The sequence below is a fragment of the Brienomyrus brachyistius genome, chromosome 17 (assembly GCF_023856365.1).
Source record: "Brienomyrus brachyistius isolate T26 chromosome 17, BBRACH_0.4, whole genome shotgun sequence".
Lineage (NCBI taxonomy): Eukaryota > Metazoa > Chordata > Actinopteri > Osteoglossiformes > Mormyridae > Brienomyrus > Brienomyrus brachyistius.
In genome coordinates, this window is record NC_064549.1 from 1,474,983 (window position 1) to 1,495,392 (window position 20,410).

The following is a 20,410-nucleotide window of genomic DNA, read 5'->3' on the forward strand; positions in this document are numbered from 1 at the left end:
TGTGAAAGGCCAGTTTAAAATAAGCACGTAACCACGTAGTGAAATTAGGAATTTGAACCCACCCCTCCCCAGGCCGGCGAAACCCACCGAATTAACCCCGTAGGAATATATTTTTGGTAACGATCTGGCTTAAAAGTAAGAACTATCGCCTGTGATGTGTCTCCGAGTTGGGCTGTTACGGCGAACTCGGCCATTAGTCTGAGACCTGTTGCAGTGTGTGTGTTTGCGGGTTTCTAAAAGCAGTTATTCTCTGAAAAGGCTAGTACTGACAGGTCGCTGCAGGAACAATGGGACGTTACGTCTTTGGGTTTGGGGGAATGTTTGAAACGCATAGATGTGTAACCAAGCAATTATTCGTTTGCGTCAGCTCTTTTTCTTAAAGCAGGTGAGTCTATATTATAATTTGGCGCTTTATTTCTCCTATTGACGCTGTGACGGCACGTCTGGCAGAGCTGCCAGGGCTTTTAAAGATCCAGTTCAGACCGTGTGGGCTTCGGGTCTCACATGCAGGCTCGCCATCATCGGCTCAGGGAATAAATCTTGCGTCCCGTTTCGTGTCTTGATTCCACCGGAGGTGTCGCCCGGTAATTGCCTATAGAGATGCCCAGTCATTTTCGGCGAAATTCCTAATATTCCATATTTAAGTGTTTCTTGAGATGGACTTTCAGCGTTATATTGCGAAGAATAACCCCCCAACCCCCCACCCCGCCCTTGTCTCCCATTTCTGCTCGCACATCCTCCCTGTACTGGAAAATAAAAGTTTGAATATGGTCTCCAAATGCAAAGAAGGACGAAAGTCCGCATTGGCCTCGCCGATCTCGACTCACAGCCGTCCATTGGCGTGCGTCAGCAGGCTGACACACAGATACTGTACGCTGACGCCGGGACAGTAGCTTCAGCTTCCTGTTACCGAAAGCCCTCTTTCATTATTTATTTTTTTCCCTGGCTTATCTGCCTTTTAACGCGAAACTCCGCCTCCAGGTCGCAGCGAGTGGCCGCGGCAGAAGGGAAGCGCACAGAGCGCCTGCCTGCCCTGCGACAGCTGCGAGCTGCACAGCTGCGTGTGGGGGTCCGCGACGCAGCGCAGCGCTCCGGCTTTGCGCAAAACTTAGCGCACATCCAGTAGGACATGAACGGCTTACGATCGGAGTGGACCTGAGGCACGGAGAGAAGGACAGAGGGGGAGGAAGAGGATCATTCTCACGGTACGTTTGGATAAGACTGGCGTACGTGCTGTAACAAAACTGGATGTCAGAGGCAGATCGGCCGGCTTCCTGATTTTTTATGCTTAGGATATAGTTCGTATATATTTCGATCCCTGTAATTTCTAGGGTTTAATGTATTATACGTTACGTGTTTCTCTGTGCCGGTCTCGTCTTCCAACATAAAAGGGCTTTAAAATGGTGGGTTTTTTCAGTGCGCTGTAGCGCCGCAGTGTCCCGGGGATCGCGCTAACAAAGGGACTACGTGCAGACCTGCTCGGCCGCGATTTCTGACAGGCACCCATGTCCCCCTCCCCGACCCGATAAATGTGATTTTGAGTGATCAAACCACCATAGGAAGAGCGATCTGTTACAGTTTAACAATGATTTTATCAAAGTGTTGGCGAGCTGTGATCGCATCATGTAACTCGTGAGAAGACGGAAAGTTTTCTCAACACCGGCAGACGCGATCAGGCTCAGTTTCGTTTCAGTCTTCCGAGTCGGTCGGTGGGACTCGAATTAGATGTTCGATTTATGTGCCACTTTGTAACGCTTTATATGATACTGTACTGCGATTCGGAATGTACAACTTTCCCGGTGATAACGCCGATTTTCGCCGTTTGGTTGGACTAGAAAAAGCGGTTGTCTGAGAAAAAAGGTGAGTCCGACTTTGCCACAAATAACGTGACCGAATCGAAGTGATACTGCCGATCAGTTTGATAATCCTTTCTCCCTTTTCTACACCTGACTAGGTCGTACGAGTGGTTTCCCCGTTAGACCATGGAGAAAACTTTGCGTCTATTACAGAAGCCGGTAGATACGGCGGAGCAGGTTATGCAGGAACCGGCGCTCAGTCTGGTCACTGGAGGCGAAGGATTTACGGAGCAGCAGATGGGACTGTCGGACAAAATACCTTTGGTTAAACCTTATTTTAAGAAGAAACACGCTCAGAGGAAGTTGGACTCGAAATGTCTAAGGGCTTTAGAGGATCCTATTCTCACCACGTTACTGAACTCGGACACACTGGTCGCTAGCGATGGAGTTTTTGTGCCGCAAAACCCGGCGAGACCCCAAGCGACTCTTTGCGCCGCTGCCGTGGAGAAGCAGGCGCGGATTAACCAGGTGTGTCTGAAGGACGACGGAGCGGTTTCCGGACTTATAAATGCCGGAGGAGACGGAGACATAGCCGACCCTGCGACGGAGCTCGGGGACAGGGGACAGAAGGTGACGATGGCGCCCGATGAGTCCCATTTCCCGTCGCAGACACGGGACGCGGCGGCGCCTGCTGCCATCGTTTCCCCCTGTGAGGGGGGGAAAATGAATGGCATCTACAGCTCTGGGTCGTTGCAGGGAGCTGATTGCCTCCCCATGAAAGACGGCCAACTGAAAAGCGAGATCTTTCAGGATAAAAGCGAAGAAGCTTCCTTGGATCTCGTGTTTGAACTGCTGACCCAGCTTCAGTATCACACACATCAAGGGGACGGGGTGGAAATCTGCGTGGATTTCCTGCAGGGGGTCTGTGTGTACGGAAGTGACTGCCAGCGGCACCACACCGTGCTGCCCTACCACTGGCAGATCCGGAAAGCTCACGGCCAGGTCTGGCAAAGTATATCGGATGACTCCCAAGAGCATGTGGAAAGGCTGTATTGCAATCCGGACAATGAACACGTCCGCCTTAAGTTTCAGTAAGTGTCTGATCGTCGTTTTTCGTAGCCGCGGTTCTGCTTGCTTGCTTCTGTTTAATACTGTTCACTGTACTGTTAAAATAAGATGATTATTTAACACAGACAGCGCAAAAAGGCTCGCCGATGGAGCCGCGTCTCGTGTCGCCGGTGTCACGGTGCTGCTGCCAGGTCTCTCTGGACATAACCAAAGCGCCCACCCCCAGCGCCATTATTATGGATTATTAACCACCCTAGTTAGTTAGTTGGTTAAGTCACGGTTTCCTCCAATCGGCAGGGCTGTGAAGAGGAAGTGCTGCTGGGTAGTGAACAGGCATGACCTGCTGATTGTCTGGTGCAATGAACTGAAACACACACACACACACCTTCCTTGACACTCACATTGCGGGCTCAGCCCCAAACACTGCCACCCTCTCATTCACCCCAGGCTACAGTGACACACAGGTTAAATACATTTTTTTGATTGCTGGGTGGTTTGACTCCACATAGCCGGCCGGCTTTTGCCCAAATTAGCGTATGCAAACGTAGTTACAAGCAGGAAGTGGCTCCCTGGTCCTGATATGACCTGATGCTGATTATCCCAGCTCACACAATGAATTCTCACACTGATTATCCCATAAGCAACATGCACATTTGCTTATGTTGGAACAATCTTACAAGAATACAATATTGCTGTTGACCTGTAATGTTGGTTGAAGTTGGTGATGTGTGATCTGCATTGCGTTTTCAGCAGTTAATTCTTGGTGTTTATTTAAAAACTAGTGTTCTGAGTCACCCATAGGGGTTTTTCCTGTTGTGTGAATCTGAGTGTACCCCCTTCCCTATCCTCGTCCCAGTTTGCATTCCCAGAGCATCAATGGCCAGGTCACGAGTGGCAGGCCCCCCCCTCCCAACACTGTGGATGATAGATGTATTTTCATTGGAAGTCAAGAAGGAAGGGTCTCTTCTGTAATTCTCTCTCAGTCCCAAACATACAATCCTTAAAGCTTACTAGGGGTTTGAACAGCCCCCCCCAGGGCGTGTATATGTGTGTGTGTGTGTGCTTGTATGGGTACGTGAGAGGCACTTCCCCCTCTTGCTCGGGCACAAACCGGACAGTGGCATGTCGGCTCCTGGGGGCTGAGGGCGTAACAGCTCGAAACCATCCTTAGTGGAATGAAAACCGGAGAACGTGGCAGTTGTGTCGTGAATCACCGTGCCAGGCTGGGCCCCATCTTGATTACTCACGGCTCCTTTTTAACCATTTAATCTCCACCCATGCCAGACTAGCCATTTCCTCCTTTTGCGGGCGACGAATCGCCGATTCCGGGCACGCTTCTCTTCCCGAGGCACTTCCTTCTTCTTGTTCCCTGTCCTGTCTTTGTCCTTTTCCTCTGTTGTATCACTCTTTCCCTCTGTCTCTCTTATCCCCCCCAGCCCCCTTTCTCTGGGTGGCAAGTTATACCCCAACACAAGACTCCACAGCTGACGTGCTATGGTCATAAAACCCCCGCAGTGCTTTTCCATTATCCCAATTTCTTCTCTTTAATGACAGGACAGTAGGTGGCGTGTTGGTTAGAGACACCGATTTGTGACCTGGGAGTTCTGGTTGAAGAGACTTGACATGTGGGCTCTTATTAAGGCAGTGATTTGATCATACTGTTCCACTTGATGGAAAGGCCTGTAGCGGTTCTATTTCTTAAAGTCTGTGTGTGAGTGGAATGAGTTGCGACTTTACTACAGATGCAGATCCTCCACAGCGTCATGGAGTGAGCTGAGGGTGTTGCAGTCCGAGCTTTGTCACAGCTCCGATTCAGCCAGGCAGAACATTTTGCTGTGTTTGTGTGATTTATTTATTTTTTTTACAGAAAGGACTGCCATTGCTCTTAGCGCTGAGCGTCTCCCATGCTGAGAGTATTGGGTAGGCAGCTGCCCCACCCTGGTGGAACTGGTCGCGCCCGTGAATGTTTGGGAACGTTCCGTCCACAGAGTGGGCGGGGTCTCCCCGGGCTTGTCTGACGTTTGCATCGCACGTTCTCGGGTTTGCGTACACATGTGTGTCACCACCACGCTCGCCGCCCTGGGCGATCAATCACCCGGTCAGGTGAAACCGCCTTATCAGCGCATGGTCAGTGTGTGTGTTGGAGGAATGTGACCGGAGATGATATCACCGTGAGCTGGGTGTGTTCCCACTCAGGAGGTGGGGGGGGATCATGACCTGGGGGTGGGGGCTTAGCACACCTGGCTGCTAAATGGCAGCATGCTAGTGAGGTAGTCGCGGTGCTGCAGTGCGCAGTGGGTGAGGAATACCGCCGTGTGTGACTAAATGTGAGAGGATCCCTGTTAGATGAATTACACGCCCAGACAGACTACATTCTTGCCACATGTCTGAGAGCTCATCCCAGTGCTGTGAGAAGATGAATGCGTGCTGGCTGGGTGTAGCGTACTAGCAGTGCTTCTGCTGTCCTGCTGCTCTGATTTCTAACCCCAACCCTACTGTCACTCTGTGTATCTCATGATACCCATACTCCCTAACTAAAAACAGGGCTCTCTGACTCCTAATCTCTTTAACTGTCCAACCATAACCATACTCTGTGTCTAACTATAACTCTATTTTCTATTTATAATGATAACTTTACTCCCTGTCTAACTATAACCTGTGTAACTCTAACCCTACTCTCTCAGTCTCCGTCCCTACTTTGTCTAACCCTAACCACTCTATGTCTATCCTCGATTTTACTCTTTCAAACCCTGGCCCTACTCTGTGTCTAACTCTAACTATACTCTATAACTGTGACCCTCTTTTCCTGTAACCCTAACCCTACTCACTGACTGACTCTCTGCTGTTTCGGACAGAGCTTCACACCCTTCGTTCTTGCCCTTACATTTGGCAAAGGGGTATTCTGTGTGGTTCATCTGTTGATGTTAACAACATGGGATAGTCCGAGCTTTCACTGCTATTGGTGCCCGAACGGGTGATGCTGGTGCTGCTGAATGGCTGGTTCCCACTGCAGGCTGGCCCCTCATCGCTGGGGGGAGGGGGGTCGCTCTCTGCCTGCAGCTCTCTTGCTCTCCCCCACGCTCTCTCTCTCTCCCATTTGAATTCAAATAACCCATCATTTGCATGACAAGCTGCTTCTCCCTTTTTGCTGAAACTCCGCCAGGTTTTACTTTCCGGAGCTTTCAGAACAGGTTGTGTGTGCGCGATGACTCTGCCGCTTCCCGGTTCCACAGGCTTGCGGTGCCCTTTGACCGCTTTAGCTCTCAGGTGCGCCGGCTGTTATCTGCTGCTCACTCTCACGTGTCCCGGCTGTGTCTCGTTTTCCCCAAGTTGACCTCAGAACCTTCAGGAGTCCATCTTTTTCTAATGATGTGACCAGAACAGATTCTTTTTCGTTACTTAAACGTGATTAAAAAACAAACAAGCCACCTTTTACTGTTCACCTCTTCTTGCCCAGATTGTCCTTCTGTAAGTTGCCCTTTGCGAGCTTGGTGACCTCGTTCTCTCTGACATCACATCATGGGCCACTGGCCCCCCCCACCCCCGCCCCATGGCCAGCCGGGTCTGCACCTGTTAGGCCAACTAGGAAGCCCATCCAAACTCTCCTTTTAACCGACTTGCCAACAAACAATCGGCCTTTGCACTTAATTTAACCCATGGAATTTTATTTTTAGTGCAGGACTTTGTTGCCCCCTGGGAGGCAGGAAGCTGGGTGGGGGAGTAGGGGTGGTGGTTTTATGGGTTGTCTGGGGTCACATTGAGGTTCACCACCACAGGGGTCGTAGACCCCCTGATAGCTTTGTGAGACTGTGACCCGCCCTCCCCTGCCCCCGCACCACAACACGAGGGCTCTCAGCGCCCAGTTTTTCTGCTTGCTGTTGCCCGCCCTGTGGTTACGGGCACCTGTGGCTACCTGTGGCTCGTCCCACCAGCACGTCACGCCTTGTTGCGCAACACAGGCGTTGACATGAAACTGGGTGCTTGAGCAGTTTGTCAGGTTACTGCGAGAGAGTCTGTATGTTTCGGGGGTGGGGGGGGGTGAAGTGGGCTCGCAATATGTTTTCTTCTCATTATTTGCTGATGCTGGGTGTCCTCTGTCATGCTGTATTACCCAGAAGTCACTGCACGTTCCTCTGTCAGTCCCATCCTGTAAAGGAACACACTCATCTGGGTGCCGATTTTCGCTGCTAGGGGGGGGGCAGAGGGGGAGCTTTTCCCTTCCTCTTTGTCGGCACGTCTGCTTTCTGTTTGCCTCCCAGGCCAGGGGAGCCTGTTTGTTTTTTGGTTTGAACCACGTGGGGTTTGTTTCGCGAGCTGGCATGTTGGTGTGACGTGGGGCCCGGAGTGGAATCCCAGAAGGGGGGCCCTCTGGTGCAGGAACGTTACTCAGCATTTCTGCCCCCCCCCCCCCCCAAGTGACCCCCCCACACTTTTTGAGGGTCTCCAGTGGCTCCCTTTTGCTTTGGCCTCATACGCTGCTGAATGATGTGAGATGATCCCAAAAAGATGATTATCCACACACGTAACCGGTATGATTTACCGTGAGTTAGGGTTTCATGTTGTTCCGCTGTGGCTCGGAGGTCTGGCATGATTCTCGGCCTCCGGGGGCTGGTATCTCAGCCAGCTCTGGGTGTGTGTGTGTGTGTGTGTGTGTGTGTGTATGGAGGTGTGGGGGGGGGGTTGACACCAGCAGTCAGAGACACCATGTCCTGGACTGTCTGAGCCGTGCGGCCAGTGTGTTCCCAGCCCAGGGACCGAAGTGCAAGACGGCGAGGGGCGAATAGGGTGGGCAACCATCTGAAGGGGTCTCCAGCAGGACAGAGATTCCTAATTACTGAGCCTCCCTCCCCAGGTTCTAGAACAAGCCATTCACAAGCAGTCAGGATCGTTCCCGGTGTTCGACAGCATGAGAGAGTGGCCGCTCTGTTCCTGTTAATGCTCGCCTTTATCCTGAGCTAGCAGACCTTGTTCCAGTCAGTCCTGTTCTAACAGTTTCTGTCTCTGGTTCTGTTCCGATTGACAACCCCCCCCCCCTCAGAAAGGTTGTGGTTTCAAGCCCTTGGGGACCTTCTGATGTACCCAGCAGAATGACCTTAATGGATCAGGGATGCGATTGAGTAAAGCCTGAAGCAGCTTTATGTTCCGCTCAGGTCCACACAGGGGTTAGTATCTAGAGTAGGGGCGTGGTTTGATCACAGAGAGCACGCAGCCTACTGGATCATCCTGTCCTGGTTGAACTGTGACCTTTTGTTTGTGTGCGTTGATCAGTTTTGCAGGCTGTCAATAACATGTGGTTTGCCGTTATGCTTGTTTGTCTGAAGAACATGTTTGCCAGTTTCAGTTTGGGGGTCCTCTTGTCACAGGTACAGTGAGTAGCACCCAGTAGTGATTCACTGATGGACCTTGGATATCTCTGCGTGGGCTTCCATTGATGTAGACCAGTCTGACGGCATGACATGGAGGTGGACCGTCTGCATCCACGGATCTCTCACTCTCTGTCTCATCCTTTCTGCAGCGGCCGTGCGTTCACACTTCACTTCGGAACCATGCAGGTGGTCGACATGGAGTTCGACCTGGTCAGACGTCTGTCCACGCCCCCAAGCTCGATGACCACGCCCCCAAGCTCGACAGCCATGCCCCCTGTCTCGGCCATCGCACCCACTAGTTCAAGCCTCGTCCCCAGTTGTCACACTGTATGGAAGTACTACTGCAGAGATAACTTTGGCTGGAGGGAGTACTCTGAGGTGAGGGCACACAGGCCACCCCCAGGAATTAAACCACGTGATACACCTAGAAACAGCCAGACAGATTCCTTATTCCAGCTGCTTTATTCCATGCTCTTCACATTCCTCATGAGCACCGCAGCCTCCTAAGGGGAAGTTTGCATGGTATCAGACAAAAATGGCCAAACTTTACATCACAGACACATGCACACCCAAACACACGCCAGTGAAAAGGTGGCTTGGTCTCACCTCCAGGTCACTGGTTCTTCCGTAATGTTAGCCGCTGGGGAAACCTAGTGAGTGGGTTCAGATCTGAACCTGGCCCGGCACCAGTGGACTCACGGTGATCTCGTCTCGCCCTCCAGCCCGTGGTACGTCTCATCGAAGAGGCTAGCAGCCGTGGCCTGAAGGAGGTCCGCTTCATCACACTCCAGAACCAGTACATCCTGAACATCCGTGAGGGCTTTCAGCAAAATGCCGTCTTCGGGTTCCGCCGGCAGATCAGAAAGAGGCCCCTCTTCCTTTCAGCTGTGATGCTGACGCCATACTTACAGTAAGTGTGAATCTACCCAGACTGTGTCAGCCTGCGGAGAGTGGGGGGGGGGGGGGGGGGCATGGGGGGGGCAGCTTTCGTGCCCCAGACCGAGGTGGCGGCTTTGTGGTGACCCGGCGGGTGGCTGCAGACTGCGAGTTTGCGTGCAACGCTGGCCGTGGGAGCGTCTCTGACGGGAGCAGAGCTACAGGAGTAAACAGCGGGCAAACGTCTGAGCGCTTGTGCTGATATGACTGTGTGTGCGTGTCTGTCCGTGTGAAAGTAAGCGCGTGGGAACGACTGTGGCGTGCATCTCTGCGTCGCTCTCAGCCAGCACTGATCCACAGCTCGCTCTACCCTGCCCCTCTTATCTCTCCAGCCTCAGCACTAGGGTGCAGATCTGCCTTCCCCTGGCCACAGTGGGGGCCATTAGCCCTTTGGCAGAGGCCCCCATAACTCAGTAAACTGCCCTGTTCCTGACACCCCCTCTGCCTGTCCTTCCGTTTTTTGTTTTGACCGCAATCTTTTTTTTTTCATGTGGAGCTGACTGGCAGGATTAGTGTCTCCCACGGTCTCGCTCGGGCGTCTTGGAATCCCCGGTGCAAGCATGTGTGGGGGGGGGGACGTGGGGGGGGTGCTCTGCAGCCAGCCGCTGTCACACAGCTGTTGGTCGACAGTCACGATAAGTTTCCTTCCAGTTGTACGAGGTTAGCGCTTAGCCGAGCAGCCCCGTTCACCCAGATGTTTTTCCTTCTGGCCCTGCACATGCGCACTGCCTTTGGCGTTCGGGGAGTGCCTCATTGTGTTGCTGTTTGGGGTCCACCATGTTGGAAGCTGCCTGTCAAACGGGATTGTCGTGAAGGAGATGGATAACCGTGTTCTGTGGTCCGTCTGCAGGACGCTCAGCGGCCTGGCCTCCATGCAGGGCTCCGTGCCCGTGTCGCCTACCTCATCCGACCCCTCGCGGCTCTACCCCGAGACCTGGCTGCCGATGAGCTCCTTCCAGGACTTTCTGCAGGTGCCCGTGGCTCGGGAGGACCGCAGCTACCGTACCGTCTACAGCCTCTTCCACAAGACCGTGTCGGAGACCAAGTTCCGAATCCTCCGCATCCTCCGGGTTCAGAACCCCTTCCTCTGGGAGAAGTATAAGAGGTGAGTAGCATCAGATACTAGGGATCCAAGTGTCTGCTGGGGATCTGAGTGTATGCGAAGTTCCAGCAGAAGTTCTGGAGCAGATGAAGAGCAAAATTCGCACCAAAACTTACTCAGTCCCTTTTTAGTCATTTTCGAGATGCGACTATAGATGACTGAAAGTTAGCCTGCTTCACCATATGTCATAGTATCGGGAACCAAAACTCACTCAGCCCTCATGTGATCAATGAAGAACTTTCGATAAATGTTCAAAATTCGTGAAGTCCACAGAATTTTTCTGGAAAACATTTGGAAATTTGCTCTTCAGTTGGCAACAAACAGGATTTAGTATTTTATAGCCTCAGGTGGATTTAGTCGGTGCTTGTTGTGGTCATGTCGTGTCAGCTGCCAGTCTGGCAACAAGCGGATGAAGGGGGCGGTCTGAATTTTGGTCGAATGGAGACCTTTTTCTCACGGCAATGGGCTCTGTGGCTTTGCACCTGGGGGCTTCTCTCGCCACCCATGAAAACATCTCACTCTGCCTGAAACTCTCAGGACTGGCAGATGAGTCAGAGACAGGAGGGAGGATGTTGTTGAGTCATGGACGGTGCGTGTGTTTCTGTATCTACATGAGCCCCCGCAGAATAGACGCCGGGGGGGGGGGGTGTGGGGTGTGGGAGAGGCCGGCACAGACAAGGGAGGCACACTCAATAGTGCTCAGTGTTAACGGGGCCAATAGGTCATTGAGGGTCCAGAGGGAAGCCTGATTTGGGCCACCCGGTTCCATTATCCATTTTGAGGAAATCGAACTGTAAGCAATACAGGAAATCGTGGTGGTGATATCTGCGCGTTTTCCCCAGTGCTCCTTCCAGTTATACTAACGCCCACGGAAACATCTGTCCCAGAAATAGCCACACAAAATTGCATTTTATGTAAGCGCATGCAGCGGCAACTGGCTCCTTTCTGGAATCTTCCAAGGTCTCTGTCACATACGTGTACTCACAACGCCCCTGCCCCTCTCTTCCCCGGAACAGGAAGAAGGAGTACATGTCGAGGAAGATGTCGGAGATGGACCGCATGCTGAACGAGCGCCACCTCTTCCACGGCACGTCGCAGGACGTGGTGGACGGCATCTGCAAGCACAACTTTGATCCACGCGTCTGCGGGAAGCACGCCACCATGTTTGGCCAGGGCAGCTACTTCGCTCGCAAGGCCGTCTACTCGCACAACTTCTCCAAGCGCTCGGCGAAGGGCGTGCACTTCATGTTCTTGGCCAAGGTGCTGACGGGTCGCGTCACGGTGGGTAATCCCTCCATGCGCCGCCCGCCCCCCCTCAACCCCAGGGACCCCTCTAGCGACCTGTACGACTCCTGCGTGGACAACTGGCTGGACCCCCAGATATTCGTTATCTTTAATGATGACCAGAGTTACCCCTACTTCATCATCCAGTACGAGGAGGTACCCAGCACCGTGTCCATCTGAGCGACGTTGCCGGTGTTTTTGACCCTCTGTGCCTCACTTCTCCTGCCCCCAAACCCCCCCAATTTGGGATTTTGGGGGCCGCGCGTCTTCATCCCCCAGCAACTACACACAGATCGGCTTGCTTCATCTCATTAGCCCCCTCAACCTTGTGTGAGCAGTTGTACATACATTTTTTTGTTTATATTTGAACTGTGTGCCTTTTTGTTCATAAAATGTTTATTTATGTTAGTAATTGTAACACTGAAATAAATATAAAAATGTTTTAATGAAATGTCCTGTGATTTATTTTTTTTTTTCTTTTTAATTATCCATTTGTAATAGTTTAAAGTTTTTCTGCCGCAAGTCCAATTCTGCTTGTGCATCGCTGTGTGTGTGGTGACCTCTGCAGGCCTGTGCCTCCTCCGTGTCTTTCCCCAGTGTGCCCCTTACACGCCGGCTGCCCTTTGCTCTAGTGGCAGACAGGCGACATTGGGAAGTGCTTGGCTTCTCTGGCCTGTCAGGTGACATCAGCACGTAATCCCACAATCCCTAACTCCCCACAGCCGGGAAAAACAGCAGGAACGCCTGTTTATACAGAATTACTCTCATTACTACTACACAAATCTGTGCCCCCCCACCCTTGATGATCGGGGGCGTCCATATTACATATGGACGGGGGGGGGGGATTCCGGGGCAGTTGCCTAAATCCTTGGATAGAGAGAGCTAGGGTTGACCTGGAGGATTTGTAGGTTTGTGGAGGGAGGGGCAGGGAGCAGACAGGCAGACACGAGGAGGAGCTATTCTGGGTCTCTTGTGATAGCAGTATGCGGGTCTGTGCTCTCGCTGTCATGCTGGGCTCCTTTGCACCACATCCCCCTCCCTCTCCTCATTCTACCTCCTTGGAGCGAACGTGCGGCTTGAGGAGTATCACTGCAAAATGCCCAGCGGGCAGGAACAGCTTGTTGCTGACTGAGTGCTGGATGATCTGCCCTGCAGGCCTGGGGTCTCATGGATGGGAGGGGACTACAGTGCATGAGTGTGAGCGACCCCCAGGAGTAGGTTGCTTGGAGGCCATTCCATCCATCCATTCCTCGTCAATCCATAGCATGCTAGGCAGATCCCACTAGCAATGACTTTTGCGTTCTGTCATGCCGTTCCATAGCCAGGAGACTCGCACCCTGTGACTCTCACGCTCCTGTCCGTTGTTAATTATTCACGTTTGGAAATGGTTTCTCTCATTGGTTTGGGTTCTCGGGGGAAGGGGAACCCACAACCCAAAAGAAAGGTGATGGAAATGTAGCGAACAGATGCTGTGGGGCTGTGCTGTAAAACCCCGCTCAGCTGCAACCAATCAACATTCCAGGTCTGTTTGCATCATGTGAGGTTTCACCAAAAGCCCAAACGTGGGACAACGTTGCTGTGAACAGCATATAACCTCCAACGCAGCCGGTTCATGGTAACCTTTACACACATTGCTCCAAGGACGGACCAGTAACATTATCTTTGCATAGGTCTTTCTTGACCTTTCTCTTCTGGATCGCATTTATCATCCATCCTGAACAGTGGCCATCGCCGAGGAGAACCTACAGTCGAACCTCAGACCCAGGACGTCCACCACGCCCCTACTGTCCCGACCTCTCAGTCAAGTCCAGGGCAGTCGGATTTGCTTTTTTCTAACTGACCTTTTAGGAGCTTTTAATCAGGGTGACAGAAGGACAGATTTCGAGGAACTGAAACGTTACAGGAAAACAGAATCTAGAGCCCACAAAGTCAATCTGCAGATTGAAAAAATTTTACCAGTTATACTCAAATAAATTATACTATACAAAAAAAAAAACAGTTCGAATTTGGTCAAAAATATACGTAAATATGAAAACATCTATGCAAACATGAAATATGTTTACATTGTTAGTGTGGTATGTGTGGTGGAACGGCTCGTACCTGCTGCTGTGTAAGGTTGAATGACTTATACCCAGGAGCGTGTGGCTGAATCACTTGTACTCGTCTCGTAGCTGATGCGTAAGGGGTATTGGCTGGTTCTGCAGTCACCTCCCTGCAGCCTGCAGGACTACAACACCCGCACACAACAGGTCAGACTGCTATGGGATGTCCCTAGTTCTCCCTTTCCAAATATACACACAAAAACACACGTAGCAAAACTCATGCTGTCTTTTGTATGAATATTAGCACAATTATGACACACGAGCTCATTTTCCCAGTGCAACTGTGAGCGTACGAACACTGATTTACCCGCCATCGCGACACGTAACTCTTTTCCAGTGCAGTCTTGGAGAATATGGAGCCTATCTAAGGGAGAACAACGCACTCGGCCCGGAACTCCTTGGCACATGAACACTCACGCACAATCACACCCTAAGGGCAAAAGTTCACCTAACCACATGCTTTTGGACTGCAAGAGGAAACTGGAGCACCTGCAGGAAACTCATGTGATCATGAGGAAGACATACAGAGGCAGGATTCACACCCTAGGCCTTGAGGTCACAAGGCTCCTATTTTATACCTATATTATTAAATATATGCCAGAATATGAACATATTCAAGCATTTCCATTCATTGCATTTATAACATTAGACTTTATCACCATTATTAGACAGTTGCTTTAAAGAGGACATCGCTATATCTTTTATTAAGCTTGTATTCTGTGCTTCCGTCGTTATGGATAACCAGAATTTTGAGAATTAATAGCTATAATAATAATAAAGAATTAAACACTCTCCTCTCGTGGGCCTAGTTCAAGGACAGAGCAGGCGAGGTCAGCTGCAGCATTTGAGCAGAATGAAACCCTTTAAAAGGAGACCCCGGAGCGACGCTAAACCCCTCAAAGGGCTTCATATTTTCCCAATTTGTGGTTTCACAATGCCTATGAAAAAGTGTGCCCCTCCACAGGAGCCAATAAACAGTGTGAGGGAGCAGGAAGTGGGCGGAGTCCTGGAAGTCTGAGTACCTACAGTGAGCGTAGTGTTTAATGCCGGCGACTGATGCAAGACTGCGTGAGCCCCCATTTCCTGTTTAAAAAGCTGGGAGGTGCTGGGATGGCTGGTGCCCGGGGGGGTGTGTGTGAGGGCTGTGGGGAGGGGGATGGGGGTGGCATGTGTACGTGCAACACGGCGAGACTCGCTGACTGAGGCAACAGGATGTTCAGCCCTCAGGAATGCACACGCCCAACGATGGGTCTGCGAGACACATCTCAAGCTCTGCAGAGGGAGAGACGAATGAAATCAAAAGGGAGAACGAATCCCAAGCGAATTTGCCCACACAGAGATGGGAAAATGATCACTGCTGCACTTGGCATCGCTCTCCTAGGTCAATGTTGGTGGAAGGGGGCCAATATTTTCATTAGGACCTCATGCTCAGCTATGAGAGGCTGAAGGTGGTCGCTCATCAAAGCAGCCCTGAGTGGCCTTAAAGGTTCAGCATACGTCCAGCTCTGAGGGAACCTGGAAAATACCTCATGCTTGTCTCGTGTCTGGACACTTTTCCTTCTTATTCGTGGATTTAAAATCACATGATCTCAAAAAGGATCACGTGCATAATTCCCTGTACGCATACTTTCCAGCATACTTCAGCACACCAAAAACAAGCGTCCTTCTTGGCTTATTTGCGCTCATATCCATTCTGTTTGGATTGTGTGGCCTTGCTGTCCCTTCACTGGGCTGTCAGGTGCCTGGTGTTTGTTGTTACCTTCGTTTCCTTGGAGACCAGCTGTGGGGCCCAGTCACCTGCATCTCCTCGCAGCAAATACTACTTTGGTCACGCATTAACATTTGGTCTTGTTGGTTTTTGTTCTTTTGTTTGTTTGTTTGTTTGTTCGTCTTCAATTTCTGTGGGTTTGACAAAAGCCATTTTGCGACGAAGCGAGTCGAAGGCAGTCAGTGTGAAGAGGCTACCGTCCACCACAGTCCGAAAGATAATGTGTGGTCTGGAGAGACAAACCAGATGAGAGGGTTTACCTGACGATGTCATGCTTCATATCAGCTGCCTGATATGGCTGCTGGTCACGACTAATAAGCAACGTGGAGAAGTAGAAAAATGACGAACAGCGATCAGATTCCATCAACAGTTGACGATGGAATTTTCCACGGGATCCCAGCTCTTCGTCGGAGTCCCAGGGCAGAACTACACATTGAAAATTCATGTGTGCGACCTTTCGAACTCTGAATACCTCTAAGAACTGCTGATTCAATCCAGAATTCAGAACATCAGAGATAAGTGTGTATGGGAATTACATTTTGACGGCGGTGTCAGAGGGCTGCTGCTCTATGCTTCTTGTCGAGCTGTGCTGTAGTCAAAGGCCTCTTGTTGGATGTCACAGATGATAGAACACAGCGCCATGGCGACAGTGGTAAGGGACTCAGGCAGAGCACAGAAGAATCGGTTATGAAGAACAAGCCGGCATTGTGGGTATGTGAATGTGTGGTGTCCGATGCCGTCACCCAAATTCAAAGTTTTACTCTAGTTCAGTCCTAATTCCGCACTTTCTCTGATTATTTCTTTGTATTGGAGTAGCAGGATTTGATAAACAAGGTGCTGGTTGATGAACAGAAAGGTTTTAGGTGTAAATCCTACAAATGTGACGTCATGAGTGTCCTTGACCATAAATACCTGAATATGTGAACAGCTGCAATTAGCATAAAGAAAGTTCACTGAATTCTTAGCTAGGTGACAGAGTTAAATAAATGTTTCTAAAACGTAACAAGCCTCTTAATATGCGGTCAATGAATCAATCTGGGGTTTAATATGGCCAGACGTGCTGTAGCAGCACCAGCTACAGCAAGACCAATGCAGAGGAGCCCTGTCGCTGAGACTCTGGCGTGTGCTGCTATTGGCCACACTCGCCAAACACATGCTAATTTACTGCAGCACAGACTTGTGGGCCTTGCCGTGCCAAACTCATGCGAAGGCTTTAATTAGGGCTTAACTTCAAATTTGAGCCAACAATAAAAACACCACCGGCAAGATCAAAAACGGCCACATTTCTCCACTCAGAAATGGCATGGTGAGGCTCAGAAACTACACTTTTTGTGTGGTCTTGCTTCTCCTTGTGAGAGCGCGTGTTTATTTCACTGTGCCCGTTTTGTGTCTGTTACCTACAGATCAGCCGTGAGCTCAAACAAGGTGAAAAGCTTTTTGCTCACGGAGTCAAACTTTACGCCAGACACAAATCCTACCTGAATTACTTATCTTCAGGACACACCTTGTTCCTTCAGTCTTTCCCAACAGATAAAACTGCAAAGATATTTCTCCGGTTCGTTCTTGACCCAGCGCTCAGGTTACGAATATATTAAATGCAAACAGTATTGCTCTATGAAAAAGGGAAATCGACATCAACAACAAAACAGAAGCTAAAGCGAAGTTGGAATTCAGTTCCACGTCTGTGTATAGATACACTCAGGTCACTGCACAGCAGTTACTTCCCATATAATTTCTTTTCCCCAGTTGAGGGGAATGATTCACCCCAAACTAACACTTACTCTTGAAATAACCGGGGAAAACGTTTGTGCGGGGTGCCGATCGAGAGGCCGACCTTCCTGAACCCAGAATGCCTAGCGGCGGCTGAATCCTTGTTTTTATTCATCTAGGGTGGTCCAGCTGAAGATAACTCCACAGAAGTGTCTGATACCAATCAGGTCGGGACGCAGTGCTGGAGTGCGGCCCATTTAAACAGTACAGAGAGAGGATGGCGAGCTCCACCCGTGGTTCCGTGTCGTTATTCCGGTGTGTGCGTAGGGGAGGCGTAGGCGTGACGGAGAATCCGCTGCTAATTGAGTTTACATTTTACATTACAAATGTATTACATGTATCACCCCTAGGGGGAAATTCCAGCTGAAGTCTGCGGGGTTAACCGTTTCTTTTCAAATAATACTGGCAGGCTTAAACTGCCTATATCAGACACAAACAAATATATATATAGTGCTGGGGTTATGTACAGTATTTGATTATAGAATTCCACGATCCCTAAAACACATTTTGACAATATTGTACTGGATTAACCAACGTGGCTCTAACTGCTAAGAAAAAATATATTTGAAGCATAAAATGCAGGGGCAGGATATTTTAAATGGGAAAATGTAATAAAACCTCTAAAAAAGTTTATAAATTCTAAAGGAAAAAACAGGAAAACAGGCTCATAAATACAAACAGTGACAAACTGATCATGCAATACGATTAATTTATTGTATTTCCCGGCAGTAAAGAGAAACCACGGAGCTCAGTGTTAATCCAGAACTGTTCAAATATGATTCCGCCTTCACATTATCAGGCCTGTTTCATTTGAAATATACCGATTCATTTTTATTATAGCCTGTAGCTGTTTATCATAAACATTAAATTAATATAAGACGAAGCGGCCTGCAGCGTTAATTGGACTAGATCGTCTGGAGTCCGGACAAATCCACGACTGCTGGGGGATAAAGAGAGAGAAAGCGGCATGCGTACTAAAAGGCAGCCGTGTCTGAGTCACCTCCTTGCCCTGGAGGAAAGCGAGGGAGTGTGACACGATATCGACCGATGTATGTTTTACAGCGCCGGTTCCCAGCTTTCGTGACGATCCAGGTCGTGAGATCCCAGAATAAAGGGCATTTTAAATGACTCCTCCATGACATTCTTCCGCATATAACATGAACACGATCTTGTAATGTCAAGCAGAATTGCATCCCTGTATGTAAACCAGAACCCCGTTTTAACCCATCACTGACGGAGATATTTCAGGAGTGCACCCAGTCTATATACCGAATTACACACTAAGGATCGCTAGTTCAAAATACATTGTGAATGTGGGAGGAGGCCAGAGTGAAAAGTTAACATACATAAAAATAAATCCTTATTTAGGTATCAGGGTCGAGGGGGCAGTTCTGTATTAAATAATTGCGCGATAATAGTGAGCAAATCAATCTGTCCACATGGATACCCACATTGACGTAGAATTAGAGGGACAGGGGCTATTAAAATCATATATAGGCCTAATATTAAAATAATACGTTAAATGTATGTTAAACTTGCGTTCCTGGGTGCGTTCACCAAAAGCATAGTTGAGAACTATAATCGCGAACTCGGCCTATATAGTCGCTCGTAGCCGAAAATTAATCTGTAAAGATTATGTGAAATTGTGGAATTTAATCGTCTCACGTCGATTAATTTTCATAAAGATTATCCTATTTTACATGGTTAGTTAATGGCATAACACAAAAGCAAGGCTGATAACTGAGCGGTAAATGGCATTTGCATCAGTCACAATTATCATTACACCCTTTGGAGTCAGGGCATAAGAATGAGTATGAAGCCCGTCAAAAACGGTGCAAGAACTGGATGTTATTTGGAAAACACCATGAAGTAAGTTACTCAGTCACAAAAAAACTCAAAATCATTTAGTTCATACACAGTGCTGGCAAAAAGTCAGATTTATCGCTAAGAAGACATTCAATAAATGTCCTGTATTTACTTCTATGCATATATTCTGTGTTTGTGGTAGTGACTCTTTCCGTAAAGTTAGGATGTTTGTGAGAGAAGATAAAGTGGAGGAGAGTGACGGGGACATCATAGTGGACCCTGAGGTGAGGTCATTTTCCCGCAGTGCAGAGCCAGACATTCACTAGGGAATCTCGCGATTTGTGCATAATTTTAATAATTCAACGTAGGCCTCCGCAATGCGGGACGTTAACGCACTTAAACTACCATATTAGTGAGAACGAATTACAGCAAAAAATTAAAGATAAATTTTACTTTATACATTGTATCTATAAAAGCAATACTTTACGAACAAAAAACGAATATATTGCGACGTGATGTCACACCTCTGACCCTGATATATCCGCCCCTCCCCCCATGTTAATATGAAACCTACGCCCCTGGATACAGTCTATATATAAGCAAAATAATTTCCGTTGGTATGTTGGAGTAAATCAAAAACTGAGATTAGTCGCCTTCATAACCTGTGGTTGTAAAACATACACGATGTACTTTATTTAGTTTACAGCCCGTGTCTTAACTATTCTCCCACCAAGCGTGTGATACTGCTGATCGGGCTGCGGCGTCCCGCCCCGCCCGGCTGCTGCGTGACTGTATACTTCAGTCCCTCTGCGGTTATTTGAACTGATGTGACGGGGAATAGTCACGACATCCGCAGCGCGCAAATGTGTAACACAGAAGTGGCGTGAGAGGCGTTGCAAGACTCTCCGGTCTGTCATGCATTACTATTTATATGCCCGTTTTAGCTGACAGGCGCATGCTGGCGCACAGATACAGGCACACATACAGCGTTTGATTTCATTAAACACACGGTTCCGAACATCAGGCAGCATATAACCAAGGTGACTGGCTTTCAGTAGTAAATTTGCAAAGAGATTGCCTATCCAGCGGGCAAATTTTGAAGGGTGTCTTGCGCCTTGGAAAAAAAGACAAAAACTCAAGCTGCTTGTTTTGTCCTCATATTAAGTGATGAATTAAACGAGAAGCACGGTGCCTCTATGGCTGCCGCCGTCACCCGTCTGTAAGGGCCAGCAGCGTTATCCTACAAAGTGAAATGCAAATGAACCACGGCCAGCGTTCACGAAGCAATAACGTCAAAGCAGCAAAAGTCACGCAACGGCAATTTGCGTGTTCAAAGAAAGCGAGCGGCGATATCGTGCCATTAAATCAGACGGATGTGTGTGTGTGGAGCCGCACACGCCAGAGGCACGGCA

At 49.5% G+C, this 20,410-nt stretch overlaps 1 protein-coding gene and 1 long non-coding RNA gene across 2 annotated transcripts; one reads left to right on the forward strand and one right to left on the reverse strand.

The window, feature by feature from the left end:
- Window positions 1–369: 369 nt before the first annotated feature.
- On the forward strand, window positions 370–12,003 carry LOC125712088 (TCDD-inducible poly(ADP-ribose) polymerase). Its single transcript, XM_048981725.1, has 7 exons — window positions 370–385; window positions 982–1,205; window positions 1,955–2,887; window positions 8,380–8,608; window positions 8,953–9,140; window positions 10,017–10,271; window positions 11,285–12,003. Exons 3-7 carry the CDS (start codon window positions 1,983–1,985, stop codon window positions 11,730–11,732), a joined length of 2,025 nt encoding a protein of 674 aa, XP_048837682.1. The 5' UTR covers window positions 370–385; window positions 982–1,205; window positions 1,955–1,982; the 3' UTR covers window positions 11,733–12,003.
- Window positions 12,004–12,421: 418 nt separating this feature from the next.
- LOC125712095 (uncharacterized) lies at window positions 12,422–17,438 on the reverse strand. Its single transcript, XR_007383191.1, has 3 exons — window positions 17,204–17,438; window positions 16,901–17,034; window positions 12,422–13,779 (listed from the first exon to the last, which is right to left on the reverse strand). It is a non-coding gene; the product is annotated as an uncharacterized LOC125712095 (long non-coding RNA).
- Between the last annotated feature and the right edge of the window lie 2,972 nt (window positions 17,439–20,410).